Source organism: Daktulosphaira vitifoliae, unplaced genomic scaffold (genome assembly GCF_025091365.1).
Source record: "Daktulosphaira vitifoliae isolate Bord-2020 unplaced genomic scaffold, ASM2509136v1 Scaffold_4, whole genome shotgun sequence".
Taxonomy (NCBI): domain Eukaryota; kingdom Metazoa; phylum Arthropoda; class Insecta; order Hemiptera; family Phylloxeridae; genus Daktulosphaira; species Daktulosphaira vitifoliae.
The window spans coordinates 31960628-31987467 of record NW_026099575.1 but is presented as its reverse complement, the minus strand read 5'-3'; the positions used below and the strand labels follow the sequence as shown (position 1 = coordinate 31987467).

The following is a 26840-nucleotide window of genomic DNA, read 5'->3' as shown; positions in this document are numbered from 1 at the left end:
ATTTAAATAAATTGGCCAAATGTATAATTTATTACAATAAGTCAACAAGGTAGGTAAGTTACATGGCTAATCTTATTATCTACAGAAATAGTTATAAATATCAGCATGATAAAATTAAAACCAATTAATTTAAACTATAAATGGCACAACCTAATTTCTAAAATTGACAATAATTCATATGAGATTATCTACAATAGTAAATAACTACAATTTGTTTAAAACTAACACTATACATTTTTTTTTCAATACTTACAAACAAAACAAAAAGAGAAGATAAAAATTATTTCAAATTATAAAAATTGAAGAAAATTTTAAGTCCTCTTCTTGTTCCGTTTGTGGGAATCATACATTACAAATAAATAAATAAAATTTTACAAGTTTACTGATTAACTAATCGCCGGAAAGATTATGTAAATTAAACCATTTTCAACAGCAAATATTTTTAATAGTTGGGTGTCTTTTGATGCTAAAAATTACGGCTGTCTATCAAAAGATCAATTTATTTATAGAATGGTAGAAATATTAGAAAAAATATTTTTCTCTTAATAATTTATATATGTATTAGTAATTTATTTAGACGATTACATTACTAATAATACTCTTTTAAGTTGTCCAATGAATATTGTTCTGTAAAAATTCATAATATTAGGTATTATAGATAATTAATCTTGTATAATATACCAAATAAATTATTGATGAAATTGGTTTAAATATTATGGAAAACCAATTTTAGTTAATCATTAAAAACAACTGGGTTTTGTGAATGGCGTTTTCAGAATTTTTCAAGGGAAGAGAAAACTTCAGGAAATGTTTTACTATCCCTCAAGTCAAAATTAAAATTTATACTAAATTCGAAGTTAGTTCTTTCGTGGAAGTTTTTAACTCGTATCTTCCCCCGAGGATGCCCTTTGGTTATGTATATAATTATAATTTAAATAACCTAATCCCGCCGCCAATTTTCATTCAATTAATTTATATAGTTTTAGGTAATATAACAAAAGTAATAGAACAAATAATTATTTTAAGATTAAAAAAAAAAATTGTTTGTGTTTTTTTTTGTAATTAAACATGTGTTGTTTACATATCAAAAAATAGTAATTAAAAATTGAAATTAATAATTTGTGCGATGGTAAAATAAACTTATTGGTGATAACTAGTTCTAGTTTTATGATTTTCTATTGTTGAAAACGAATGAAAAATGTTATTACAAAAATATACGAGATAACCCCAACTAGAAGATGATAGTTTATTACGATTGGTCATCGTCTATGGCCTATTGTCACTACATTTTTATTGAAATTCGCTTAAACATTGTGCCGTAGAAAAATACTATTGTTTGTCACGCTTAATCAAGGTAAGCAAAATTTTGTAAAAATATATAATACATATGACTCTTATGGATCTAACTGTATTGTTTAGTGGATATTACGTTTTTAGCAAAGGTTTTCTATTTTAAATCTAGGAATAACATAAATATGATAGAACTAGTAAGTGCTCGGATGCAGTAGGCGATACGACGATTACATACCAAAACGTTTGTTGGCCACGCACGAATTGGTAGGAGAGCAAAAAAAAAAATATACAAAGCCAAGAAGACTTGCAACAATTTTTCCCATACAAAAGATAAATTTAATATAATAATAATAATTGAAACGACTTTTAGTGGACACTAATTGTATTACATGGCCATTGGTTCTGGGGCCAACGTCACTTTTGATGAACCGCTCTTCGAATCATTTTGGTCTTCTGTTATTTTGTTAGCCTGATCATCGTCAACATCTGCATCAACTGTTTCCGCAGTTTCTTCGTCCGGTGACCATTCTTCGTTTTTACTGTAATTTATTTAAAATGTAATAGATTAGTTACGTTTATTAACCGCTCAAAGAATAAGTTGAAATGTTAAACATAATAGTGGTCCGAAACCGTTTTGAATACAATAAAATGAATATTTTATTAACAATCTGAATTATTTTCTAGTCAGCAATAGTTTATACAATAGGTCTTAGAGGTATATTATATTCTTGGTGTATGAAATCATTGTATTTATTAGTTTACTAATCATTTTAATCGATGAAAAAAGCATAAAATAAATGTAAAATGTTTAAGTTATTATCCTTATTACCACTAGTGTATTTACAGGTATCATATATGACAAAAATACTAATAAAATATATGCATTTTTTTTTTTGATAATTAATTATCATTTAGTAGTATTGATTTTTAAAATCTAGTCTTCAATAATATGGTCTCGTGTAAAAATCAATTTTAAACAACTTTAATTAACCATCAATTAGTTATAACCAAAGAAATTGTTTTAAATATTTTTATATACATAAGGTATACGTTTTTATATTTGATAAAATGATCATCAATACCTTCGCATCGAAGAAAAAAACTGTACAACCAAGTTAAATTGATCAATGTGTTATTGGTCTTTATTCGGTTATTTTATATTGAAAAAAAGTAGGCCAAAGTTTTTTTTTAATGAAATATGATGATGCTAAAAACAATTTTTTTGGTTGGATATTTATATCTATATACATTTGAAAGCTTCAGAGGGTGTATTAAAAGAATTGAAAGTAATAATTTGTAATACATTTTCAAAACTTATTTCATACGTGACATTTATTTTTTATTAGTCGACATCAAAAACTTTCATTGCAATAGTCTAATCTCACGTTATTTGTTCATCTACGAATGTCTAGACAAATATTTTTTATTTTAAAATTGACATTAAAAAAAAAAAAATGTATATTTCAATTATGACAACAGTTATGTCCTTACAATTTTTTCATTCTTTATTATTTTTTTTATAGTTACTGAAATTGTTTGTTAGTTAACCCAAATAAATTATTAATGTTAATTGTAACAATAAAACACTTATAAGAGTGCCTCAATTATTTATTTACACGCTATACTGCCGACTAAAACATCCAAACATTTTTATAAATTATTTTTGAAGAGAAGTTATTATACAAATTTTTTCTGAGTCAAAAATTTTTATTTTAGTTTTTGAAATTTATTGCCAAGTTTCAAACTATTTTTCTATTTTTTACGTATTACATTCATAATGTAACTGTTACGTTTTCAGTGTAGAAACTAATAGGAAACATAATTGAAGAAGACTGAGTTCCAATTATAAATATTAACTCTTTAAGAATTAAAAGGTTTTTTTTCCGTGACAAGTATTATAGTTGGGTACGACGGCTTAAAAGAGATCAGAGAATACGATTGGCTCTTCTACATAAAAATAATTAGGAAANTCCGTGACAAGTATTATAGTTGGGTACGACGGCTTAAAAGAGATCAGAGAATACGATTGGCTCTTCTACATAAAAATAATTAGGAAACGCGTTTGACTTGGAACAAGTTAGTAGACAAAACGTGTATTTAATAGTTATGAATTTATAAAAAAAAACTTAAATATATTTTGAGCGAAAAAGTTCATAGGACTAACTTTCTATATGTTACTGAAAATAGTACTACTAAAACTATTTGCAGTTAAAAAGAAAATCAAAAAAAATATTCAGATGAAGATTATTATGTGACTGTATTCGTTCTAAGGAAACTATTACAACTTTTTAATACCCCAAAATTTATTAAAACTATTGAAAAACTTATTCTCAACATTGAAAATAGTTCATGAGTATTTCTATTAAGTTTTGGTTTTATCAATTAAATTGAGTAATAATTCCGTTCACTGTCTATCCAAACAGTTAGGCCAAGAAAATCAGCCAACGTTTAACAGTTGGAAGGGGAAACCGTAAAAAATATCTGTAATCATCTGAAGTAACTAAACACCGTGTCATTTTTTTGTTTCAATTATTTTTGACTGCCTATGTAACTAAATCGTCGAATATTTACAATTTAACTACGACGGGAAAAATATAATTTGTCATTGACAAACTGTCAATACAGGAATCGGATCGATAGCAAAAATGTATAAAATAACCGAAGATAATAATATGTAACATAGTCTTACGAGTAATTGTGATTGTTGGTAAATAGCGACTTCGGACATTCTTTGAAGTAGGGGTAACATTCTTTACTGTTCTTGCCCACTGACTCAGCGGTCACGTAGTCTTCCATTAAATCGGCATACGATGATCTGCTAGCCCTGTAACATATAATTGCATACTTTTCATATCGCATTTCTCCACTGCTAATTTCTATGAGATATCAAATGACCTACAGAGACTGTTCTCGTTTCATTATTATTGTGTAACCGATATAGTACGAATATAATAATGCTGTGAGCAAAACAGTATAAGTTACATGCTTGCAACTTTGACAACACAGTAATAAAGCATGTTAAATATGGAGACCTGTAAGGTATAAAATAAATGACAATAAGAGAAAATGATGCAGTGTAATACTGTGTTACAAAATGCTTACTGTGTTACTTTGAGGGTTGTAATTTTAAACTGAAGCTAAAAGTTATTGTTTTGACTGATAGAAAATTGAAAACGACACAAAGTTTGTGAAAATATTTAATCAAAAAAAATATTTCAAAGAGTATTAAATTTTAAAGTTTTCTTTAAAGGTATTGTAAAGGTTCTTCTTTAAAGGTTTCGGAATATCAAGTCATAAATGATGAATGACGACCCAACAAAGTTTATTCTGAGCACTAAAATGTGTTATTAGACACAAAGAAATTCGCATTTTTATCTGAGATTCGACGTACTTAATTCGTTTTTTCAACGAGAATTTCTTTCGAAAATTACTTAAAAGCATTTTCTCTTAGTAAATCATTAATGTTTTAAAGTTAATAGAAAAAATAAACTTGATAATTTTATTTCATAGTAAATGAATGTATTGTGTCAATTCGATATTACCGAAGAACGACATTAAACACTATTTGTTCTGATTCAGTATAATGATTTTAAATAAGAATAATATGTTCAAGATACTTAAATTGCAACGATCAATAGAAACACAATTATCGTTATTATTTATTGACTCTAACAAAAAAACAACTTTATTGCAGTTTTAGTAGGTGTGTAATTCCAGCAAGTGGTTTCACGAGTATTAATATAAATGTATTAGTTTAGTATGCAGGTTTATATTGTTTCCGGTTTAGAAGTTGGGACTTATCATCATTAATTATACATGTTGTACACGCTTAATAATGATGTAGTTTTCCGTAGTGACCTATTAACATTTGATCGAATAATTGCTATATTTTATCGAGATCCGTTTTAAGAAGTGCAATTATTTAAATCTACGATATACTAACGTGAGGAACAATTGCAGAAATTCGCCGATGAATCCGAACTTGTGAATGGCTTGGTGGCCGTGAACTTCACAGATGGCTCGTAACAAACAAGCCTTTCCGTCCATACCAAAATTGGCCAATAAATCTTCAACTACAGAGTACAATAGTGCCCTATAAATAAAATTATTAATTAATTTGTTGACAAATGTAATTAAACATAATTTTTTAATTCTATAACACGTCTGCAGATAAAATCGAAACGATTTTTCTCATTCTGTTCGAAATCGATCGAGTTGTTTTTATACATGAAATGGATGTTTCAGTAACACTTTTGGATATTGTAAATTTCATCGATACTCCTTCCAGTAAATCATAATCATTACAGTTCACAGTGTGAATTTTTCGCAATACAAACAGATATTAGTTGACAGTCGACAGCTGTCAATTACTTGTGCGAATACAAACTCGTAACATAACTCGCAATTAAAATAAACAATGTGGCGACTGACATGAAAAATAATGAAAATATTTGTGGCACCTAAGCTAATGTTTAAATATTTTCATTCAGAGAACATAAAATAATCTCGCGAAAACGCAATTACTACTTATCCATATTGGACGAATTTTCTGAAGTTTTCTTCACAACTGGTCGTCAACATAATTACTCGTGTGGCCACTGAGGTGCTAAAGACTCTTTGGAAATTATTATATGTCAAGTTACACGAATTAAATCATCATATTCGCGTGATAAAATGTTAACATTCAGTTCATAAGTTATCCAGTTTCCTCGTCACTTGGCATATGCTGTTTCACGTGTGTGCTGCGATTACTATTATTTGTATTAGGTTTTAGCTGTTCTTCGACTAGATTATTGAAGCCTAAAAAGCAGTCTTCAATTTTTAGTATTACGTGATGACGTTTTTGAATTGACAGCCTAACGACATCAATCAATACGTCAACAACTTTGCCCGTACTGTAGATCATGTATTTACCAGTACAATAAACTCAATTAAGTGACAAGTGTTAACTTCAGAGTTTAGAAACAAAAATAACGAAGAACGCGCAAAAGTTTACGCGGTGGTTTGTGTTAGTTGAAAAGTTGCGGTCGGAAGCTGCTAATTCGACTCGTCTGTGGTCCAATTGTGTGACTTTACACAAACATGATATTATTTATTTGATACACTTATAAGGTTATGAGCGTGTCGTGACTCACGTGCGCCTGATAACCGCACGTTTTGTTTAACATTATTAATTACGAAAAATGTCGTCGATAAGTAACTAATTATACAGAGTGATTCGTTAAGGACAAGACACTTGTTTTCTTGGAGGCCATTGAACATCTTCAGTTCTCGTATAGGAAAATATTGTTTGGCTTAAAAAATTACAAAATCATGTAGTTAAATAATCTTTTTTTTTATCCCTCCGAGGTTAGAAAATCTTAAGTTTAATTTAATTGGGAAACATTTGTTTTTAGTTCAAATAGAAAAATTTTTTTTTTCTTATAACATTTTTTATTTGATGATAATGATTATTTTGTTATTGCTTGTTTAAGTTTTCCGATTTTTGACTAATTTTCTATTGATAGTTTGCTGTTTAGCATATAGTAGTCGTAATTTTTTCGTGCTGTCGCATAAACGAGTTTTTATTGACAGTTATTATTATCATATCTGTCACTTACTATAGAAATAATAAATACCGATAATAATTTATGACCCGCAGAAACATCGCTGCCTTCCGTATTAACAATCTAATTTAATGATGAATTTTTAAATGTAAACTAATTTTATGGTTGAAAACATTCAATAGTTTCTGGTAAATAAGTGTCTTATCCTTAATTGATCTTGTAAATAAATGTATTATTATTATTAATATTGTGATAACAAATACATATTATTTTCGCAGACTGGAAGTGTAACTTTTTGAGTAAAATTTATCTGTATATTTTTTCATTAAATTTATATAATGTAAGGCATTTCTTGTGATGGGAAAATATTGTGAATCAAAGGGACAGTCTACTCTTGTTTACAACAAGGTTGTTACGTTTTAAAAACTGCTTGTTAAAAAAATCAAAAATGCCAAAATTTACATTGGTTTTACGGGATGCTTTAAATTGTTTATTTATGTTTTAAACAGACTTTTTTTTTAAGAACCCAGATTTATAATAAATCTAGAAATCTCAAAATTCTACTTTTACAACATAAAAGTTTTGAAATAGTTAAACAACTAATTTAAACAAATCATCGTTAATTTTATTTTATTTGTGTTGAAGTTATTAAAAAAAAAAAAAAAATGTATATATATCTAGAACTATGTTTTGTATAAATAAAATGCCTGTAGACACTTATTAGTATAAACAATAATTTAATTACGCATTACAATTAAGTATTTTATAGCGAATAAAAATTATTTTCATTTTGTATGTTTAAAGTAATATTTTTGATCGCGTATATTAGTTAAAAGTGTTAGAACACAAGTTTATATATTTTTTATTTTTACGTACCAGTTTATTTTACAGTTCTATGGAAAAAATCCATAAAAACATATGTATTAATTAAGTTTAGAAATACCTCTCTCCTCCTTGAAAGTATGAGTGTATTGGCTTGGGTAAGTTTGGCACGGATCTGGTTGATCTTCGACCTCCCATTAGTTGAGCAACATAATCTGCTAGTACCGAACCGGCCTGTCTGCCCATACTTCTGGCCAGCAAAGGAGGAAATGCTCCAAAAGGATTCTGGTTATCAGTTAATCCAAGAGCGTCAAAGTCAACTGCAAAAGAAAAAAAACATAAAAATCAATATCCTAGTGAAATATTTCCAAGTGTGAAATTTCAAAAAGTAATAGTTCCAATTAAATAGTTTGAAACGGAGGATGTCATACATTGGTGGACATTTGTGGATAGCGAAGTGACAAACTTTTCGTGTTAACCTTTGGCAAAAAATGTGTTGATTCTTTTTAATTGCATTTAATATATTATTTGCTATAACGATATATGTATGATGTGGTGTTATTTTTGAACCACTGTTAGTATTAAATTAATTAATTTTTTTTTTTCTGCATAAAGATTTTAAATTAAGTTAAATTGAAAAGTTACACTTTTTAATGGTACACCGATACAAAAATTTCGTTTACAGAATAACACAATACTGACTTGTAAAAGGAAGACTGATTGACATGTTTGATAGGAATCCGTTTGGAGGATACCTGACAAAAGGAAGAGATAACGACGGTGTTATGGTAAGTCTGGTGCCAGGCGGTAGAGCCAAACGACCGTCTGTGGTGATCCAAATCAATCGCTTCTTCCGCGAGTGTGATTGGTTTGTTGGGTCGTCACTTGCACTAGTTGCATTGCTCTTCAGCCAAGTCGACAGTATAAGCAACGCACCCAACAACAGTTTGTTTAAATTTCTCATTCCTAAAAAATAAACAAATCAATAAAATACAAGTATTGAAATAAAACACTAGTTGATTGCTGCACAAGTATTTTAAATGCATTTTTGAATTCAGTAAAATCTCTGCTTAAATAATCAAATTTTTAAAAACTTAGTCTAAGGTTCTTATTGATGAATTATTATTAAGGGCTTTTTTTGAAGTTCAACTACATCATCTGAATAACTTTAAATTAATTTTTTATCGTTTTTGTAATTTTGAATGCTTAATCAGATTTTTTGATAACGCTGTTGCTGTTATCGTTGACCTGAGTTTCAACGTGAATGGAAACCGGTTAAGGTGTTAATGTACACTGTGAGTTTCCACAAAGTAACATTTATAATATTTAAATTGCGTATTCATTGAAAAAAACATTAAAATAAAATTATGCAGGTAATTTGTACACTTTTCGGTCCAGAAGATAATTTTGCTTTTATTGCTGTGTCGTTCATGAAAATAACATATTCATTAACATAATACATTAAATATAAATGTTTACATTAATTCTTTCTGTCGATGGCTTGTCATCAATAGAAAATATGGTTTATCTTGTTGTCTTGATTAGTCGTAAAATATCTAAAACGAAATTTTTATAGTTCTTATTTTAATTGTTCACATATGATTCATTCAGTTTTTATATGACACCCTTGTTGAAAATACAATAAATTGGTATGTCAATGAGCGTGTCATACATTTACCCAGTTAAACCGTTTATATACCAAGTAAAATTTTGCATTTACATTTTATACGCGTTAAAAACTGCATAGAAATCTCCAAACTATAAAATAGAAATTAAAATACTTTTCTCGATTACTTATGCCAAGAAATACCACGTAATATTAAAAATACAACAATATAAATTGTCGTGTTTTCATAAAACTTAATGATGAGCTTTACAAAAGTAGTTTTCCGTAAAATTTCTACTGTTTAATAAAATTGCTCATTACTCTTAAAACGACAAAGAATACAAAATTAATTTTAATTAAAAATGAAACTGATCTCGTTTTTATTTATATCAGATTGTTCTACTTTTATTAGAAGTGTTTCAGTGTTGGACAATTGCTGCTGTCATTTTTGACCCTTGTCACAGACATTTATAACGTTCTGTTCAGTTAAATACACTGTATTATAATGTATAACTTGTGAAGGTATTTCGTTAACACGAATAAGTCTTTCATTAAAATGGTACCAATTGTAATAAACAAAAATAATCAAGAATAAAATCATTAATTATAATTATCGACTTGCTGTTTATAATTTATTAAACCGACGAAGAATATTTCATTATACAATGATGTTAATAATATATATATATATTTCATGACAGTGGCAGCTCATCATAGTTGTTATGCTGAATGTTCTAAATATACAGGTAGACGTGTCGGTTGCAATCATAACTGTCTATATAGCAAATTATATTGATAGTAATAAAATTTGATGTGATCGTTCGACCGCCTAGGTAATTTGAGCAGTCGCGTGTTTAAAATATTAATTTATTACACTCGTTATAACAATTAATGGTAAATGTGTGTGAATTGTAATTAATACAATTACTGTAAGTCAGTGGCTTAGCAAGGATTTAAGCTTGTGGGGGGATTAAATATTTTTTTTTGTTCATCACATACTATTAGTCTAGTCATATAGTGTTAATAGTAATAATTGGCCAATGGAGCACCTTTAGCCTCCTTTGGCTACGCCACTGCTATAAGTTCAAGATGTATTTAAAAAATACTAGGTAAAAATAAAACCGGATCTTGAGACTGAAACCTTTAGTCTTACTAAAAAAAAAAAAATTAAAAATAAAACCGCTTTTTAATAATCTTACTCCAGGATTTTTATAGTTTTTATGTAAAATAATAGTGTCATATTTAATATTATGTTTTATAAGTTTAATCGTTAGATTATTGATGTGAAAATAGTAATACGACTTGTTAACAGAAAGCTTCATAAACAATCATATTTAATTTTTATGTGTTTTAATTTTGACCTACATTTTGTACATAATATATTATTTTTGCTTGTAAATCAAAACATTATTCTACGTAGAAAAAAAAAAGAAAAATTCTGATTTTGATACTATTAACTAGAAGGGATAATTTAGTACATAACTATACTTCTCACACATTGATTATTACAAAATAAGGAAAATGAATACTTCATTCCGTCTTGAATTAATGTACAAAAATTAATTTTATTCATAGTTCACTAAAGTAGGAATTCAGGAAAGTTGAAATCGATAAGGAATATAATTTGATAGTCATTCAAATAAAAAATATTATCGTAAAATCGCTTTGATGCAATTAAAAAATTGTAACAAAATTTATATTAACGCTAGCAAATAATCGATGAATAGTCTTTAAATAAAATGTAACTCTTGTATAAACATTTTACAGTAAAACTTTATCGAATTATATTGATATTTAATACATTATGAGGATTCAGAATATTATTAAAATTAAAAAATTCAAAAGGGTTTTTATTATTTAATGAATATTAGAATTTTATAAATATAGAATATGTTTCGCTGGAAAAACACATATTCTATAAAACTTTTTTATTCATTAGCCTGTATTATTATAACACATTTTGTTCTCTTTGAACGTTTTTTAAATAGTTAAAAATAATTTCCTGTTTATCTAGTAGTCTTGAAAACTATGAACTGACAGTGTTAATTTAATGAAGACATAACTGATCAATCAAACGTGATGATCAAATGATTCTGACACAAAAGTAATGAAAAACCTTTATGATAAATATCCTAATTGGATCTGTGCTCCCATACACCAGAGTTTTTCATACCAAGATGTTTTAAAAGATTATTAGTTATGTGTAAGTATCTTTTTTCTTATTAAGTCTTTTTCAAATATTTAATTTGTTTTACAATTGTACCTCGTATAAATGATAATCAAAATTTAAAATTGGATCTCCTAAATTTATAGGATTAATCATTTATTTGTATTTATTCTGCTCAATAACTTTTAAATTAAATTATCATTTATAAAACATCCAAAATATAATATATATATATATATATAATGAAAATTGTACAAAAATGTCAAAAAAGGTATGTCAAAGGGGGTATCTATCCCACTGATCCCATCCCATTTGACCGCAAACCCAACCCAAAAATGATTTCAAAAAAATACACGTGGAGATTGTGAAAACTGTGAATTTACTGACTGACTTTTTTTTATATGACCACAAAATTTTGTTTAAATGAAAACGTGTTCTGAATATGCCAACTAAATAAATATTTTGTCATCTAGCATGTCTCCGGTTATCTGTCTGTATAAGGTCAGTTATCTGTCTGCATAAATCAAACCTAAACGTTTTTAAATTGCGATATGATTCAACTAGATTCTTATTATTACTGTTTCAATTATTCAATTTTCAATTTTACCAAGTTATGATTTTACTGGGTAACGACATTTTATCTTATTAAAAATGTAATTTCATTTTATCAGATACAAGAGTTTTACTAAAAGTTTCTTAAAATTTGTTAAGACTAACACAGTAAAATTAATACTTCCGAGTAATTTATCACCACCAAAGTTTTTATCGCTCAATTGATGACTGCTGTAAACGGTTTACTATTACGAGAAACAACTAAATGAACGTTTTATTTGCTATTCAAAATGCGTATGAAAATAAATAAAATTCATTTCGTGATTTTCCTTTTTTTTTTGCTCCCGTTTCCTCAATTTTTTATTTATGCGTTGGATTCTTTTGTTGGATACCGAAACGACGGCTAAGGGTCGCTGATTGATTGGACACAGAATCTTTGTATTGCTTTAGAATGTTGTCGGCGTTAGACACGATGAATAACACCATTGTATTCACTTTCGTCGAGTTGGAAACATCGTAAGCCGGCGAATGTAGTCGCCATTGGGCTACCAGGTACATCGTCTAGTCTTCCAGCGTGCCGATATCCGATACCTCAAAAACAGACGACTATTGTTAGTCGTATCGTATAATATAATTTGGCGGCGCACGCTAAGCCACGTGCTAGGCCGCAGTGGCGGCAGACCAGCGTGTGCGGCTGACGTTACTCTTCGGACGGACACGGTGACTGTGTTATATCATTAGACACCACTGCAACGTGAGCACTTCATATGGCGAATGTCGATGCGTCTTGTTATATGTATACATTTTATACTTTACAACGTATATGTAGGTAAAGCGGTGTATTATAACGAGACACACAAAGCCATTGTGAATACACACGGAACGGAATGTTTTTACGCTTACGTCCAAAAGCGTGTCAGTACGCTAAGAGAAGAGATGGACAGATAACTCCACGAGCACTGTCCGATTTCGCGACAAAAAACGGGAAATTCGCACCGATTAAGACGGCGCTGTCCGAGTGTCTTAGAGCGTACACAACAAAAACAATTTAATGTTGTAATTGTATTGTTTAATCGCCGAGAGAGTTCACAATTATTCGGCACCGGTGTACCGTTAACCCGTTCTGCGGTAATCTGTCGGTCGCCTTTATTAATCAACCATTGCAAACAAATCGACGGAGTTCTCGTGATACGGATAATAGAACTCATCATCATCATCAAGGACGATCCGGACGGACAATACCGACCTAATTGGTAATCAGCGTTTTCAGCCGCCGTTCTCCGTTGACGCGTGTGCCTCCCGACCTGGTTTTTCCAACGTCCACATGTTTTTGGATACGAGAAGCGGTTTTAAAGGCAACTCGTGGTTTTTTTGCTCTTGCGATCTGTTGCCGACGAAAACGACACAACAACCCGAAGAAACTGAACGATAATAGTAACACGTGAAAATACGTTCTTAAATACAGACGAATATATTGTATTCAAACGAGTAGGACCGGGTTAAGGGGAGGGGCGTAGGTCACGGACTCCGGGCGCACGAAAAATAGACATGGAATTCAATGGACAGACGGGCGCATAAGTGAAAAGTTACGGGAAGTTTACTTTTTTCGGGGTGACTCTGAACAACCGTTGAGTACAATTTTGTACTTCGCACGAACAATTAAATTCGTTTACATGCCGTTCATCGACAATTATTTGCGTTGGGATTAAAAAACAAATGTCCACTGGGCACTGACAAATACTGACGAATGGCCGCATGCAGATTTTCCGCTGGCGAAAATTCATTTCCAATTTATTATAATCCGAGCTGGTGAACGGCAACCGTGAATAATTTAATAACACATTGTCCACACGTTAGCTCAGCACCCGAACGTAGATAAGTCGTTATTGTTTGCGCCACCGATTTTCCGCCGTTAATCCGTTTCATAATGCGCTGCAGTGTATTAGTGTGAAATTGAATTCATCTTGTGCCGTACACGACTTTGCTGTTTTTTCACACTGCGAACAAAGATCGCCGAGGTCATCATCTCTCGATACCAGTGATAATGCGCCGAGCTCCGGATGATATTCCCAATACTGTCGGGGTCGTCTTAGGCCGGTATTATCCACACGGGCTTTGAGTAAAGGGTTTGCGAGAATAATTCATTTTTGAACAATACAATTATGTGTAATAATGTAACCGGGGTAGATATTAATATTTACTCAAACCCTATAACACCGTGTGCGTTTTGAAAATGGAAATCAATGATATTCGCGGGCCGCGGTGATGTTTTTTATCAAGTAGATACAAACGCATTTCGGTCAGCGCTGTGTTTTTGATACGCTGAAATCGTCCGTACTGAATTTAGATTGGAAAATTTGTCGACTCTCGACGGCGGTAGGAAGTTATTTTTTAAAATTAAATTGCTTTTGCCTGGCAGCAACGAGTTGTGGTGTCAGTCAGCGTTATTTGCACTTCAGTCATGACCACCTGGCGCGCTTGTAATCATAGACGTGAATTGGGCGGTAGTGATTTACTCGGATGTCGTAGACCGGACAAAACCAAATGTAAGAGTAATATTGTTTCCATTTCAATCTCTTTTGGAATTCAAAATATTATCATGAAATAATTATGGCACGACACGTTGCCCTTATGACACGGTTACCGACCGGTTTTTCTCGAACATTTACACTCTTGTTGTGGACCGCTGTGTATGTGCTCGGGATGAAATTTTTTTTTTCTGCTAATACACGCGGAAATATTCAAACGATGGGACGAACCGGAATTTTTTTGCACGCGACCGCCGTCGTTTATGTTTAATGAGGCTCGTCGTACGAGGACCGTGAATTCACGAATAAACCAGTAGGAAATAAAAGTAGCACAAAATGTGATGTCGGCACGACAATAGTGGCGATCATGCATTTGTTAGCACCGGCCATCAGTACAATTCTGGGCATTCTTAATTCTTTGAATTGTTTCACTGGACGTGTAACACTACGACTATTGTAAAACTAGTGGTCAAGTAAATTGTTTTTGGAGTTATTCTTTCAGCGCATCTCGTAGATAACAAATAAATCGTTTGTGTTTCACGATTTTTGCCCGTCAAATCATATTTATATGATTTGAGTTTTACAAGCGCATCAAATCATGTGAATTTTAATTTATGCGTCCCAATTGATTGCATTGATTAAGTTACTGGAATTGTACACCTCGTGCAATGTGCCCATCAGGATTTCAATGTTAATCGAGATAGGAATCTTGTTTAAAGCAAATGGAACAGAAAATAAATCATCAGATGTGTTGGACTAGAAAATATTCGCGAATAACAGCTGGTGATCAATTTTACGTGTCAAGTTGAACATTTCAGTAGGAAAATTGAAATCGAGTAAAAAAATGTTTATCTTTTTGGTGATCACCGTATCTTAGACGGTTAACTGAAGAAATTTTATTAGCTATAAAATTATCAACACAACTTTATGGCTGTTTATAAATGTTTCGAAATCATTGTTGATTTCACTCGACTTTTAAACTAATAATAAAAAAAAAAAAACATTTTTATATATTAATAAAATAATTGTGTCATGCGGTTAGACATGTACACGAATCGCGTGTCCGATGTATTTCTAATAAATACTTTAAGTCGCCCATGGGAACCTATTTTATAATTGATGTTATGCTAATTACTATTATTTATAATATTTACTAGTAAAATTACTTGGGAATTTGTCGTCGCCAAAAAATATTTATTATAAACTCCAATAAATTAATAGTAATGTTTTTCAGTAACTCATTAGAAATCTTATACTTGGTAGATAGTTAAAAAACAATAAAAGTTAACAAACAGAATAACGATCTTTAAAAATATTAGATGATTAATAAAATTGATTACAATGGCCATAAAAACTAACGATAAAGAGTGTTTTTATTTTATCATTATTATTATTATTTATCATTTTATTATACTTTTTGAATTAAAATCGTTCTCTTCATATTTTGGCGTCATTGTTTTTATTAACATAAAACAGTTAAAAACACAAACAACCCAAAGGGAGTTATTTAATTAAACAAATTTACAAAGTATACACTTTCAGCCAACCTTTCCATTTATTTTCATTTGGTATCCTATTGAAATCGTTACGTTTCCAGAAACATTTTTTTATTGTTTGATTAAAAATATTAATTTATGTCTTTGTTCGCTTACAATATTAGTGAATTTATCGTTGAATTACTAGTTGTGCTTATCCAAGTATTAATTATAATGCCCTCCCGGTTTTTTTCGAAATTATTTCTGCTTTTTATTTATGCATTCAGAAAAAAATGTCCAATGATTATATGTCAGGTACGTACCATAATAAATGCTTGAATATACAACTAATTATAAATGTTGACTTGTTGCATTTTAAAAAGCACACTTTTTGGATAAATTTAAACGCTTATGGATTTATTTAATAATTTTTTTTCATCAAATTTATGTAAATGCCATTGACCTATAATTTTTGTTTTAACTGTGTTAATGTTAAGTGTAACGTGAGAATGATATTAGTTCTATGATAATAGTTTTTCGCTTCTTATTAAAATCTATTTGCACTGCAAAATTATTATTAAGTATTTTAATGATCGTAAAAATTTATTTGCATAGATAAGTACATTCATTGACATGTTACTTATTATTCGCAAGAGCATTTTTACGAGAATTATCTAATTGGTCAAAACCCGGATTTGGTATTAAAATCATTTTTTGTCTGCGTGCGCTTAATTATAAATGGGCAATATTAGCAATTAAAATCTTAGTAATTTGATTATCATAAAATAATAAAAACAAGTTTTATGCCAATCGAGGGAAATAAACGAACGATACCATAACNTTCTTAGTTGCTCGACTATAATTTTTTAGTTTTTGTAATTAAACTTTCACGTGATTAATATGTAAACGATTTTAAAACGTATGTTTTACATAAATTGAAAAAGAAAATGCATAACGTTATGTATTTTCTTTTTAATTTAAATTTAAGTATTAAATTTAATATTAAGTTTTAAACGCCCAAACTATTTCTTTCGGCTAGCAAAACTTATTTTCCTTGTTAATTTTCAATTAGGTTATTATCAGAAAAGATCTTCAAGAATTATTTTTGCAATTTTTTTCCTACGTAGTATATTTTTTACTAAAAAACAAATCGCCAGTTACGCTGTAATCTTATTGTGCTCTACCAATTTTATGCCAATCGAGGGAAATAAACGAACGATACCATAACAATTAAACAAGGCAAAACTGAAATTAATTTATCTTTGTCATGTACACTTGTGTACAGCAAAATTATGAGGTAAATCTTTGGTAGTTATTTTTCGGACTTTCGGACAGACTTTTTAAGATAGTAAATGGTAATATTTTACGAGTTATTTGCAAGATATTATTCATTTTCCAGCCATAGTAAGTATAATTTAAACAAGTTATATTCATCATAAATTAAGTTACTTATTTGTGATTGATAAGGTTAATAAGATGTACAATTATGAAAACAATCCGATGTTGTCTTTTAGCGTAAAACATTTGCACACATAATTAGTTCGTGATAAAACATGTAAATGAATGTTTCTTCACAAAACACTTGCAGTTCACTATATTATAGTGGTTATTCTCGTGTACCCACAAATTAAATTAAGATGTTATTTTAAACTAAGGTAACCTTACGTATTAGGAAAACCGTATTAGATTAATCAGATTCAAAACACTAGCTAAACTTAAGCTCACTTTGAGGAGGATACCAAATTAACCCTTCTCTTTATCTCGGTGTTTATTGAAAATTAATTCTAACAAATTCGTTCGACCGGGGCTAATTTTAACATGAAAATAATAACATCTTCATAAAAAACACCATGTAAGCCACCGTATAAACGGTATGATCATATTTTAATCAGCGGTGAAGATTTACATGAATTATTATTAACATTTTACTCGGATAAATTGTTTATTAATATTTAGACGTGATATGTGACGTGTTTACTTTTTATACTACATATAAGATTTCTAAAGTTTTCATTTTTTTTTAGAGTTACTGAGTTAAAATAATGGAAAAATAACAGCTGAAGTAAAAGAATAACATATATTTTTGAAAACATATTCTCTTAATTTGTTTTGAAAGCCTCAAAAGAAGAATATTTGTTAATGACAGTTATGAGTAGCTACTTTTAGTTTTAAAATAATTATTTTACCTTATAAGAACTTATTTATAATAAATTATAATTTATACTGCAGATAATTCCTTAATGAAACAGTTTAACTAAAAATATGGATATTTTAATAAAATCAAAATCTTTTGAAACTTGTGAGATAAGTGCTGTTTTACTCAATAGAAACTTGAAACATTTTCAACAAAATTATATCCAGTAAAAGTATATTCAGAATTTTACTCGTTTCATATCATCAAGTAAATCGTTTTCTGCTCTTATTATAATAATCACGTTGTCACATTAATCTATGTCATGTATTTCGTGTTGTTTATAATTTCTGTAAAATAATTGCTGACTGCTGCACATACAAGTACGATGGTATTTCATAGCGTCTTAAAAGTATCATTTTGACATTTTTCGATAAAAAAAAAGTTCAAATTTAAATTATATATTCATGTTTTGTTATTTTGTATCATTTTATTAAACAACGATATAACCATTAATCATTTGGCGTCAAAAGCAGATAATAAAAAATGTGTTTCCAAACAGAATCGACTCCATAAGAAGCCGAATCATTAAGTTAATGGATACACGTGTAGATATTAAGTCGATATCAGTGTTGTCTCTCTAGTAACGAGTATAGTAAAAAAGCGTTGTCGGAGGATATAGTTGCGTAATACGGACGAACATGAATGAAGTGAAAAGCGTTATAAATAAATAGCAATTAAATTTTACGCGAAAATAATAACTAACCTACTAGTCGAAACTAGTTTGTCTACAAAACGTTAACGTTGGAGATCAGAGACCAAACCATAATGTTAAAAGTGCACATGTCTAGTGTACAGTTAAAGTTGTCTGGGAAACGCGTACACGGGATATCCTCTCATTATGAATGCTGTGCCAGTGCACTTCCCATACTCCGAGTATCCAATGAAACCGGTTTCCAATGGCTGCTGTCAGGTCAATTCTGCTACGCGAATGCACAGTAATGTACGATCATTAATTAAGTGAAATAAATAGACGAGATCACACTTAGCACTCGACTAATCGTAGCGCCCACGACGAGGGAACCACACACGAAGGCATTTCGGCCCGTAGAATTGAAACGGGCCAGGATAAGTTTGGCCATAAAGATATTATCGACACCGAGTTTAAACGGAGTGCTGTTAGGTTTCTCTTTCGTTTCTTTCGCTTATGAACATTTTTTTTTTTCAATAAAAAACATTTTGCGGGACCGCATTAAGAGACAATCACGTGATTATTATCTTGTCAAGGAACATTGATACATCAAACGATCGGTACATTATAAGGTACCGTTGCGGAATGTCAGAAAACCTCTACTTTTAATACCGTTCAGGTTCAACGCTAATGTTTTTTGACGGTTTTCTAACGTTTTCTTTGGAAAATTTCATTTCATCTCGCAAATACTATGCAAAGTTTATTAGTTGGCTCGAGCACGTTCTTTAAAGAAAACAGAGACAATAATTGAATAACACAGATAAGAGTAACAAAAAAGACTGAAAAGTGTTTATTTTGATGATATAAATCGTATTTTTTTCTAAGGGATAACTACGTTTTTTTCTTCGTAACTGACTTAAAAAGAGGGACATATTTCGTTGTTTATGGCGTCAGTTCGTTAGCTCAGAACGAAAAGGTTCTAACGCGATTTTTTCGATAAATATTTTTAAAAATTAATTACGCGTGTTTTAAATCGTAAATAAATTCATTACACTCATTTTATAGCTGAACGACTTAAATAAAAAACTAAACGCACTACATATTGTATGATAATTTTGTTTTTAAAAACGGTCTACTAAAAAATCATTGATTTTGTGTTAGAATTTTTTCATTTTAAGGCGACGAATTAATAAAATACAGTACCGATTTTATTTGATTATTAGTACATCACTTACCTATTTAGTGTGAATTTAGTTATCTATTACAATATGTGAATAACTTTTTTGTACAATTCCTCATTGCTAGTAGGTAATCCTTGTTTAAACGGTTATAATATGTATTGACGTGTTGACGGTATCAAATCTGAAAAATTAATTAGAAAAATTAAGTCAATTTTGCAAATTATACAGGACGATTATCAAAATGAATGACTTGCAAATAAAAAATGAGGGTTAAATAAAATAAAATAAAGTAATACAGAATTGAACGTTATTCAATTTAATGATTCTATCTTTTGTGATTTATAAAACTCGTTAAAACTTTTAAATCGTAAGAGTCATTTTTTATAAATATTCCCGTTAGCAGTTTCTTGGTGAACTTTGCACTAAATTTTCCAAAATATAGATCAAAGTGATATTTAATCGTTTGCAAATATTTATGGAGTGATGTGTTTGTTCGTGCGGACCAACTATATCAAAACACAGTTGTTTTGATTAGTACAATATCCATTTTTGGTTTAATTGTAATTTAATTTTATATCATAATGTATTCGGTAATTACATAGGCTGTTGTAGCCGCTGACTGTTGTGTATTGTATTAATATCGAGTTTCACGTAGTAGCTGAATCATAATTTATTTTCACACTTGACAGGAAAACGCTTTACAACTGGTCTAGTAAAAACGTCTAAAGCCACTTTAGCATTACATACCTTTTAATTATAGTTATTGACTTTTAAGATCCTGTTATTTGTACGACATAACACACAGAGCATAGATGTTAAATTCGCAAAATCTTAACAGCTCGCCATATAATTATGAGTATCGATATCTAATAGACACCGTTCAAAATATTATTATTGAAGACCCCACAGCTCATGTCGAGTGTTCACTACGAGTAACTAGTTATTTTTCTAATCACAGTAATAATATTTATCTGTGGTTCGACGCGGAGGTTCTCATTATTTTCCCATTATAAATTAGCAGATGAATGTAATTTAGATTTAATAAAATACGCATGAAATTTCCAAGTTACTACAACCAAATAGGAATATATTTTGTGCAAATAAGTGGCTGTAGTTCTAATTTTTCATTATTTATCATGGGGATTTTGGAACTATTCATTATAGCACAATTAAAAATCCGTTATTATTTTTATTAATAAAGGCGAGTTACTAAATAAAAAAAATGCGAAAAATTTAACAGACGTAACATTAACCCATTAGATTGATTTTTAATTAAATGATTTTTTATGAAGTAATGGTACATGGGAGATTGAAAAGATAAAAATGAAAACAAGTTGGTGAGAAAGACAACGGCTAACTTGTTCAGTAGTCTTATAAAATTACAGAATTATTAACACTGCGCGTTAGTAATTATAACAACGATTTTAACGTGTTTGCTTACTGTACTTGTTTGTGTTTATACTCTACTTAAACATACTTAGAGGCTCAAAATATGATTTGAACTTGGCAGATATTGTTTTAACGACTCGCGTGTAATTAGTGTCGAACATGTTTCCAATACTGAACGAGATAGAATCAATATTATGAACACATACTAATATAGGCTCGCATAAATATGTGTTGAGATTGTTGTTTAGGTCAAAACAATGGAACATCAGAATGGTTAATCACGTTAAAATGAATGTTCTTTAATCGTACGGAATTGCGGCGTCGAATGAAAGAAATTTACATCTTCAGTTTGCATATTATTATATCTTCCGGCTATAATGCGCCAACACACTTTTTAAATGCCTCGTTCAAAACGAATAAAAAGAAAAAAAAAACGTCGGAGTACAACAGGCCACGGGAGATCTTCAGATTTTTATGATTTGTGATGCGGTTTACTCGGAACTGCTATTTTTCGACTAATATGCACACGTGTTTTTTTCATGAGGTCACATCAACTTTTTTATTATTATTTATACAAGTAAATAAACGTTAATTTATTGAACAAATAAATAAAATTGTATCGCCGAGATGTGTAAACATGGTTATGTTCTACCATCGATAAAATGTTATTTGTTAATCGATCGCAGAACAAATGACTTACGCGATAAGATAACTACGCACCTAATCTACTTGTTCGAGTGATGATTTTTCTGCTCGATACGGTTCGGGCGTTTATACGCTATTTGGGAAGAGATAGAACAATGAATTGGAAATGTACCAAACAAATCCCAATTATTAACAAAGTGAATATTATTATTATTTTGGATATCACTATTGAAGTGATCCCTGATTGGAATACAGAAAACTACGGACGTGCGTTATAACGGTCTCGGCATGCCGATGAATATTAATATTGGCTAGTACACAAAAACAATGCGACTCTAATAAGTTTCGCCATATACTGTGGGGACTCTGCTACACGTCCGCGTGTGTCCTTTCCATAGGATTTGTAATGAACTAATATATTGAACACTTTCCTCTTTTGGACCACCTGTGTTTTTGGAAAGTCGAAACGAAAAGGCAGTCTTTTGTTTCCATTATTTTCAAAATTATAATTTATTAATTGTCATAATTGGTTTTTTAATGCGCGCAATTATGAATTGGACTAATATTGTTTGTTATAATCGTATTGATTTCCATTAATCGAATACAATGTGACGTGTTATGTTTAATAATATCACCGCATGAGGTAGTAGTGTGTATAACAACCGTCAAGGAGCTTTTCTGCGTTTGTCTTAATCAAACTAATTATTCATTTGCCAAATTCAGGAACACATTGTTTATAATGAAAAATTAATACCACCGAAGAAGTACTGTGGGTCTGCAGACTTAATAAATTTGCTTGTTTAAACATTAGAAAAAATTTAAAGCATTTTGTGTATTTTCAATGTACGATTTTTCTCATAAAATGTTATTCATTTAACTGTAAAAATTTTCATAAATTTTATTTTAAATACTATTGTAATCATATAATATTTTTTAGCTTTATTCAAATGGCGGCAGAAACGTAGTCAGGATTTTATTTTTGGAAGGTTCGTACGCAAATGTTTTTTCCTCTGCGTAATATTACCGAGCTAAGCATCATAACTACAATATTATGTTGAAAAATGTCGCTGGGATGAATTTTTTCATTTTTTTGTACTGAATGCGATGGGTTGAACACAATAGCCCTGGTAAAAATTATAAGATGACACTGATTTTGTTTTTTTTTAACTAAACCTAAAATAAAGCAATAATTTTGCTATAATATATGTAGGCGCTTATTCACTATTTCTAAAAAAATATTGTATATGCTTTAGATACATTGATGTTCAATAGTTACTAATTCTTAAATTTATTTTGTTTTTTAGGATTGCTATTTTTGTCCTTTTCAAAAAATGATAAAAAAACTATACTGTGTCAGACTGACAATATTGCAGCATAAGACATTATTATGCTCAACCCCTCACATAATCTCTGATGATTTATCTATTACAAGCGATTTATGTAATATATGGCCCATATTATTAATATAGTTTAGANGGATTGCTATTTTTGTCCTTTTCAAAAAATGATAAAAAAACTATACTGTGTCAGACTGACAATATTGCAGCAACCCCTCACATAATCTCTGATGATTTATCTATTACAAGCGATTTATGTAATATATGGCCCATATTATTAATATAGTTTAGAGTAGTTTATATAAGATAATTAAGCTAAACTAAGTTTAATTAATTATTGAATGCTTATAAAATTCCGCAAAATCGTTTATAATTTTAACACTTTGTTAATTAGTTAAATCTATTTGCTTTGTTTCTAAACATTCAAACATTTTCAACGATAATAACACTGATAATTATTTAATAACTATAGGTATGCGAAATCATAAAACATAAAATGAAAATCATACACGAATAAAAGAAATGTAGAGGTAACAAGTTTGATAGAAAGTGAAGTCTTTTATGCTAAAGTTTTAATTATTAATATTGTAACACAAACTGAGGGTTTATGCAGATTTATTTAAATCACCTGTACTTTTCGATCGATCAAAGTTTTATTCTTTAAATTAAAATTAGAAAAAATAAAATTGTAAAAAGTACTCGGGGTCGTGATTGGTATGACTAATTAGATACAACATTAGATTCTGTTCAAGCGAAAAAAAATTCAATTAGAGACAGCTAAGATGTAAATATTACTATTAATCATATTTTATAACAGACAGTTATTTAAATAAAGTAATCTACATAGTTAAATTATTTATACAATTTTCATTAAATTACGTACATAAAATAATAATAACAAAGTTATACAATTTTTAACTGCTACAAGATGTTTATTTTTATCAATTAATTTAATTGTTATTGAAATATTATTGGCTGAGGAGGCCAATAATATTCTTTGATAAAACTTTTATTCGTGAAATTTTAATATTATACATTGAGTATTTTTAAAGATTTTATTATTCGAAGAATTCTAAAGGGAATCCTTGTGTAATAGAAAAAAAATGTTTTATTGTTTTGTCACTCGACGAATACCTTTTACAAAGCAAATATGTTGTTTGCTAAGCCTAGTTTGTTTGAAATTAAATATTATAATATAATATAGTATAGCATTTAATTATTTACTAGAGTTTAAAAAATCTATAAGCAAATTATAAATATCACACATCAAATTTTACTCTTTTTTTTTTAGTACTTTTATTTCATTAAATGTATTTAATATTATATAGAGGTTTTTTTCGTAACGTTTGGATTTTATCAAATACAATCATTCGAATAGTTCAAAAAATACTTAATACACAAAACCTGTTTTAACACTGTTTCCGTATTTAGAGAATTAGACGACCTAATGATACTATTTTGACTCTCCATTTCAACAATCTACAGTAAATAAAAAAATAATTTTATAAAAGTTTTTATTAACACTGTACATTATCACGACGAGAGATTTGTTGTAGGCGCTACTTTAAATTATAACGTTGTACAGTAGTATTACTTCAGCAACTACAACATTGACAAATTGATCCTTGTCAACGTTCATGGCTCATTCAAAATTTGCTATTTAAGCTTATTTTATAATGAATTTGTTTTTAATTCATATTCTACTAATGTTAAACGATGATATATTATTTAGTTCAACATCTAATTCATGTCGTTAATATAATCTATTTAGTATGTGTTAATTTAATTTAATTATATTTTCATTTGAAAACCACAAAAATGTTTATAAAAAAATGTAAAAACTATTTAATATAAATACAGGTAGTATGGTTTGGAAATCGACGGAAACTAATTAATCACTCGTTTAAGATGTAAGCAGTTCACAATAAAGATATTGCTCATAATTTCATACACAATCTAAATGACACGGAGTAGTTAATTACATTCAGATTTTAAACACTATTACGAACACGAGTGAATTAGAATTTTCCATATAATAAATTAAGTGTAGTCGATATGCGCTATATTTTTTTATAAGACCTTCTGGATATTGTCATTTATTTACTCGTCGAATTCTAAGTAATATTTTTATATTCAATTATCAAAATTCATCGTATTTCCAAAATCGAATTAAGCAAAATAAATAAATATAACAGTAGCAGCAATATTAAAAAGAAAATGACCATCTCGAAAAACACGATAAAATGAATAGAACACTTACAAAATTCAATGAGTCTTCAGATGACCGTATTTCAATGACAAATTATATCACGTAGACATTAACACGGACCGAACACTGTTAGCGTCGAATTATTGGCGACTCGTTCGATCGGCGGCGAATGTACCGGTTGCGGACTGGACACCGACTGAATGAGCTCTAGCAAACGACTGTGTATAATATGTGTGTGGGCAACGCAAATTCAATTGGACGGTCGGAGAAATGGAAAGAAAGAAAGAGAAAAAACTTCAATATATAAGCACATAAACTAAAAGGGGACGCGGAAACTGCATCAGTAGGTCACCGGTTTCCCCTGTACTTTTTTTTTTTTGCACGCGCACACGATATAATATGATAATATAGTCTAGGTGAGGTTTGCTGGGTCGGTGGAAGCGATTTTTTCTTATGTTATGTATTATCTTCAAAGGTCGAAGATTTTTCAAAGAATATTGAGCTTATACATTTCATGTTATTTTTGAACATTTATTCTTCCTCTTTATAATATCGTTCATCATACCGATTATACTTTTTATTTTAACTCTCATAGCTCGGCAGAGTTTGCTCTATGTTTTTCTTTACTAATCATACTCTCCGAGTCATTTAAATGTATTATAATGATTTCACGGTTTACAGTGTATTGTCCACATTTGATTTCTTATTTATCATTGTGTTTTATTTATCGCCAATTACTATAATATGAAAATTATCATACCACGTACGTCTCGTATTGTACTTATGATTAATAATGTAATATAATTACACCCGAAAGAGCTATGGCTTGTCTAGAAAGTAGCCAATATTTATTTTTTATGTATTTCGAATGTTTTATAAGTATTAACCCGATCGAAGTAATTTAAAAGAAAAATGAGACATACAGATATAATTATAAAAATATAATGTATTATATAGTACTCAGATTATTTTTCCTGTTTATGATTTAACGAAAAGGCTGCCAAGTGAAAATATTCCCGCGGAAAACTTTTCAGTCTAAATATTCATGCCAATGTACCTATTGAAAAAATCTTTCTTAATAGTAAAAACAAAAGTTTCAAGGTATTAATTTAATATTTTAAATAAACTAATATTTGCCATAGGCGTGTTCGTGCAGAAGAAAATTGTTTCATTATAATAAAAAAAATTTCTTGTATACTTCATAATATATATATATATATATATATTATTATTTTTTGCTCAAAATCCTTTTAAAGTACCATTTTAAG

The 26840-nt window shown here is 29.4% G+C and overlaps 1 protein-coding gene across 1 annotated transcript; it reads right to left on the bottom strand.

The window, feature by feature from the left end:
* Positions 1 to 7: 7 nt before the first annotated feature.
* LOC126905816 (uncharacterized) lies at positions 8 to 25852 on the bottom strand. The gene is made up of 7 exons (XM_050685894.1): positions 25624 to 25852; positions 20047 to 20173; positions 8364 to 8627; positions 7783 to 7981; positions 5237 to 5386; positions 3983 to 4117; positions 8 to 1832 (listed from the first exon to the last, which is right to left on the bottom strand). Exons 3-7 carry the CDS (start codon positions 8623 to 8625, stop codon positions 1679 to 1681), a joined length of 900 nt encoding a protein of 299 aa, XP_050541851.1. The 5' UTR covers positions 8626 to 8627; positions 20047 to 20173; positions 25624 to 25852; the 3' UTR covers positions 8 to 1678.
* Positions 25853 to 26840: the final 988 nt, after the last annotated feature.

Coding starts and splice junctions, on each gene's coding strand:
- LOC126905816 (XM_050685894.1), bottom strand. CDS start 8,625: ATGAGAAATTTAAACAAACTGTTGTTGGGTGCGTTGCTTATACTGTCG. Junction 7,982..8,363: donor AATCAGTCTTCCTTTTACAA/GTCAGTATTGTG, acceptor TTTCTTTTGCAG/TTGACTTTGACGCTCTTGGA. Junction 1,833..3,982: donor ACCAACAATCACAATTACTC/GTAAGACTATGT, acceptor AATAAATTACAG/TAAAAACGAAGAATGGTCAC.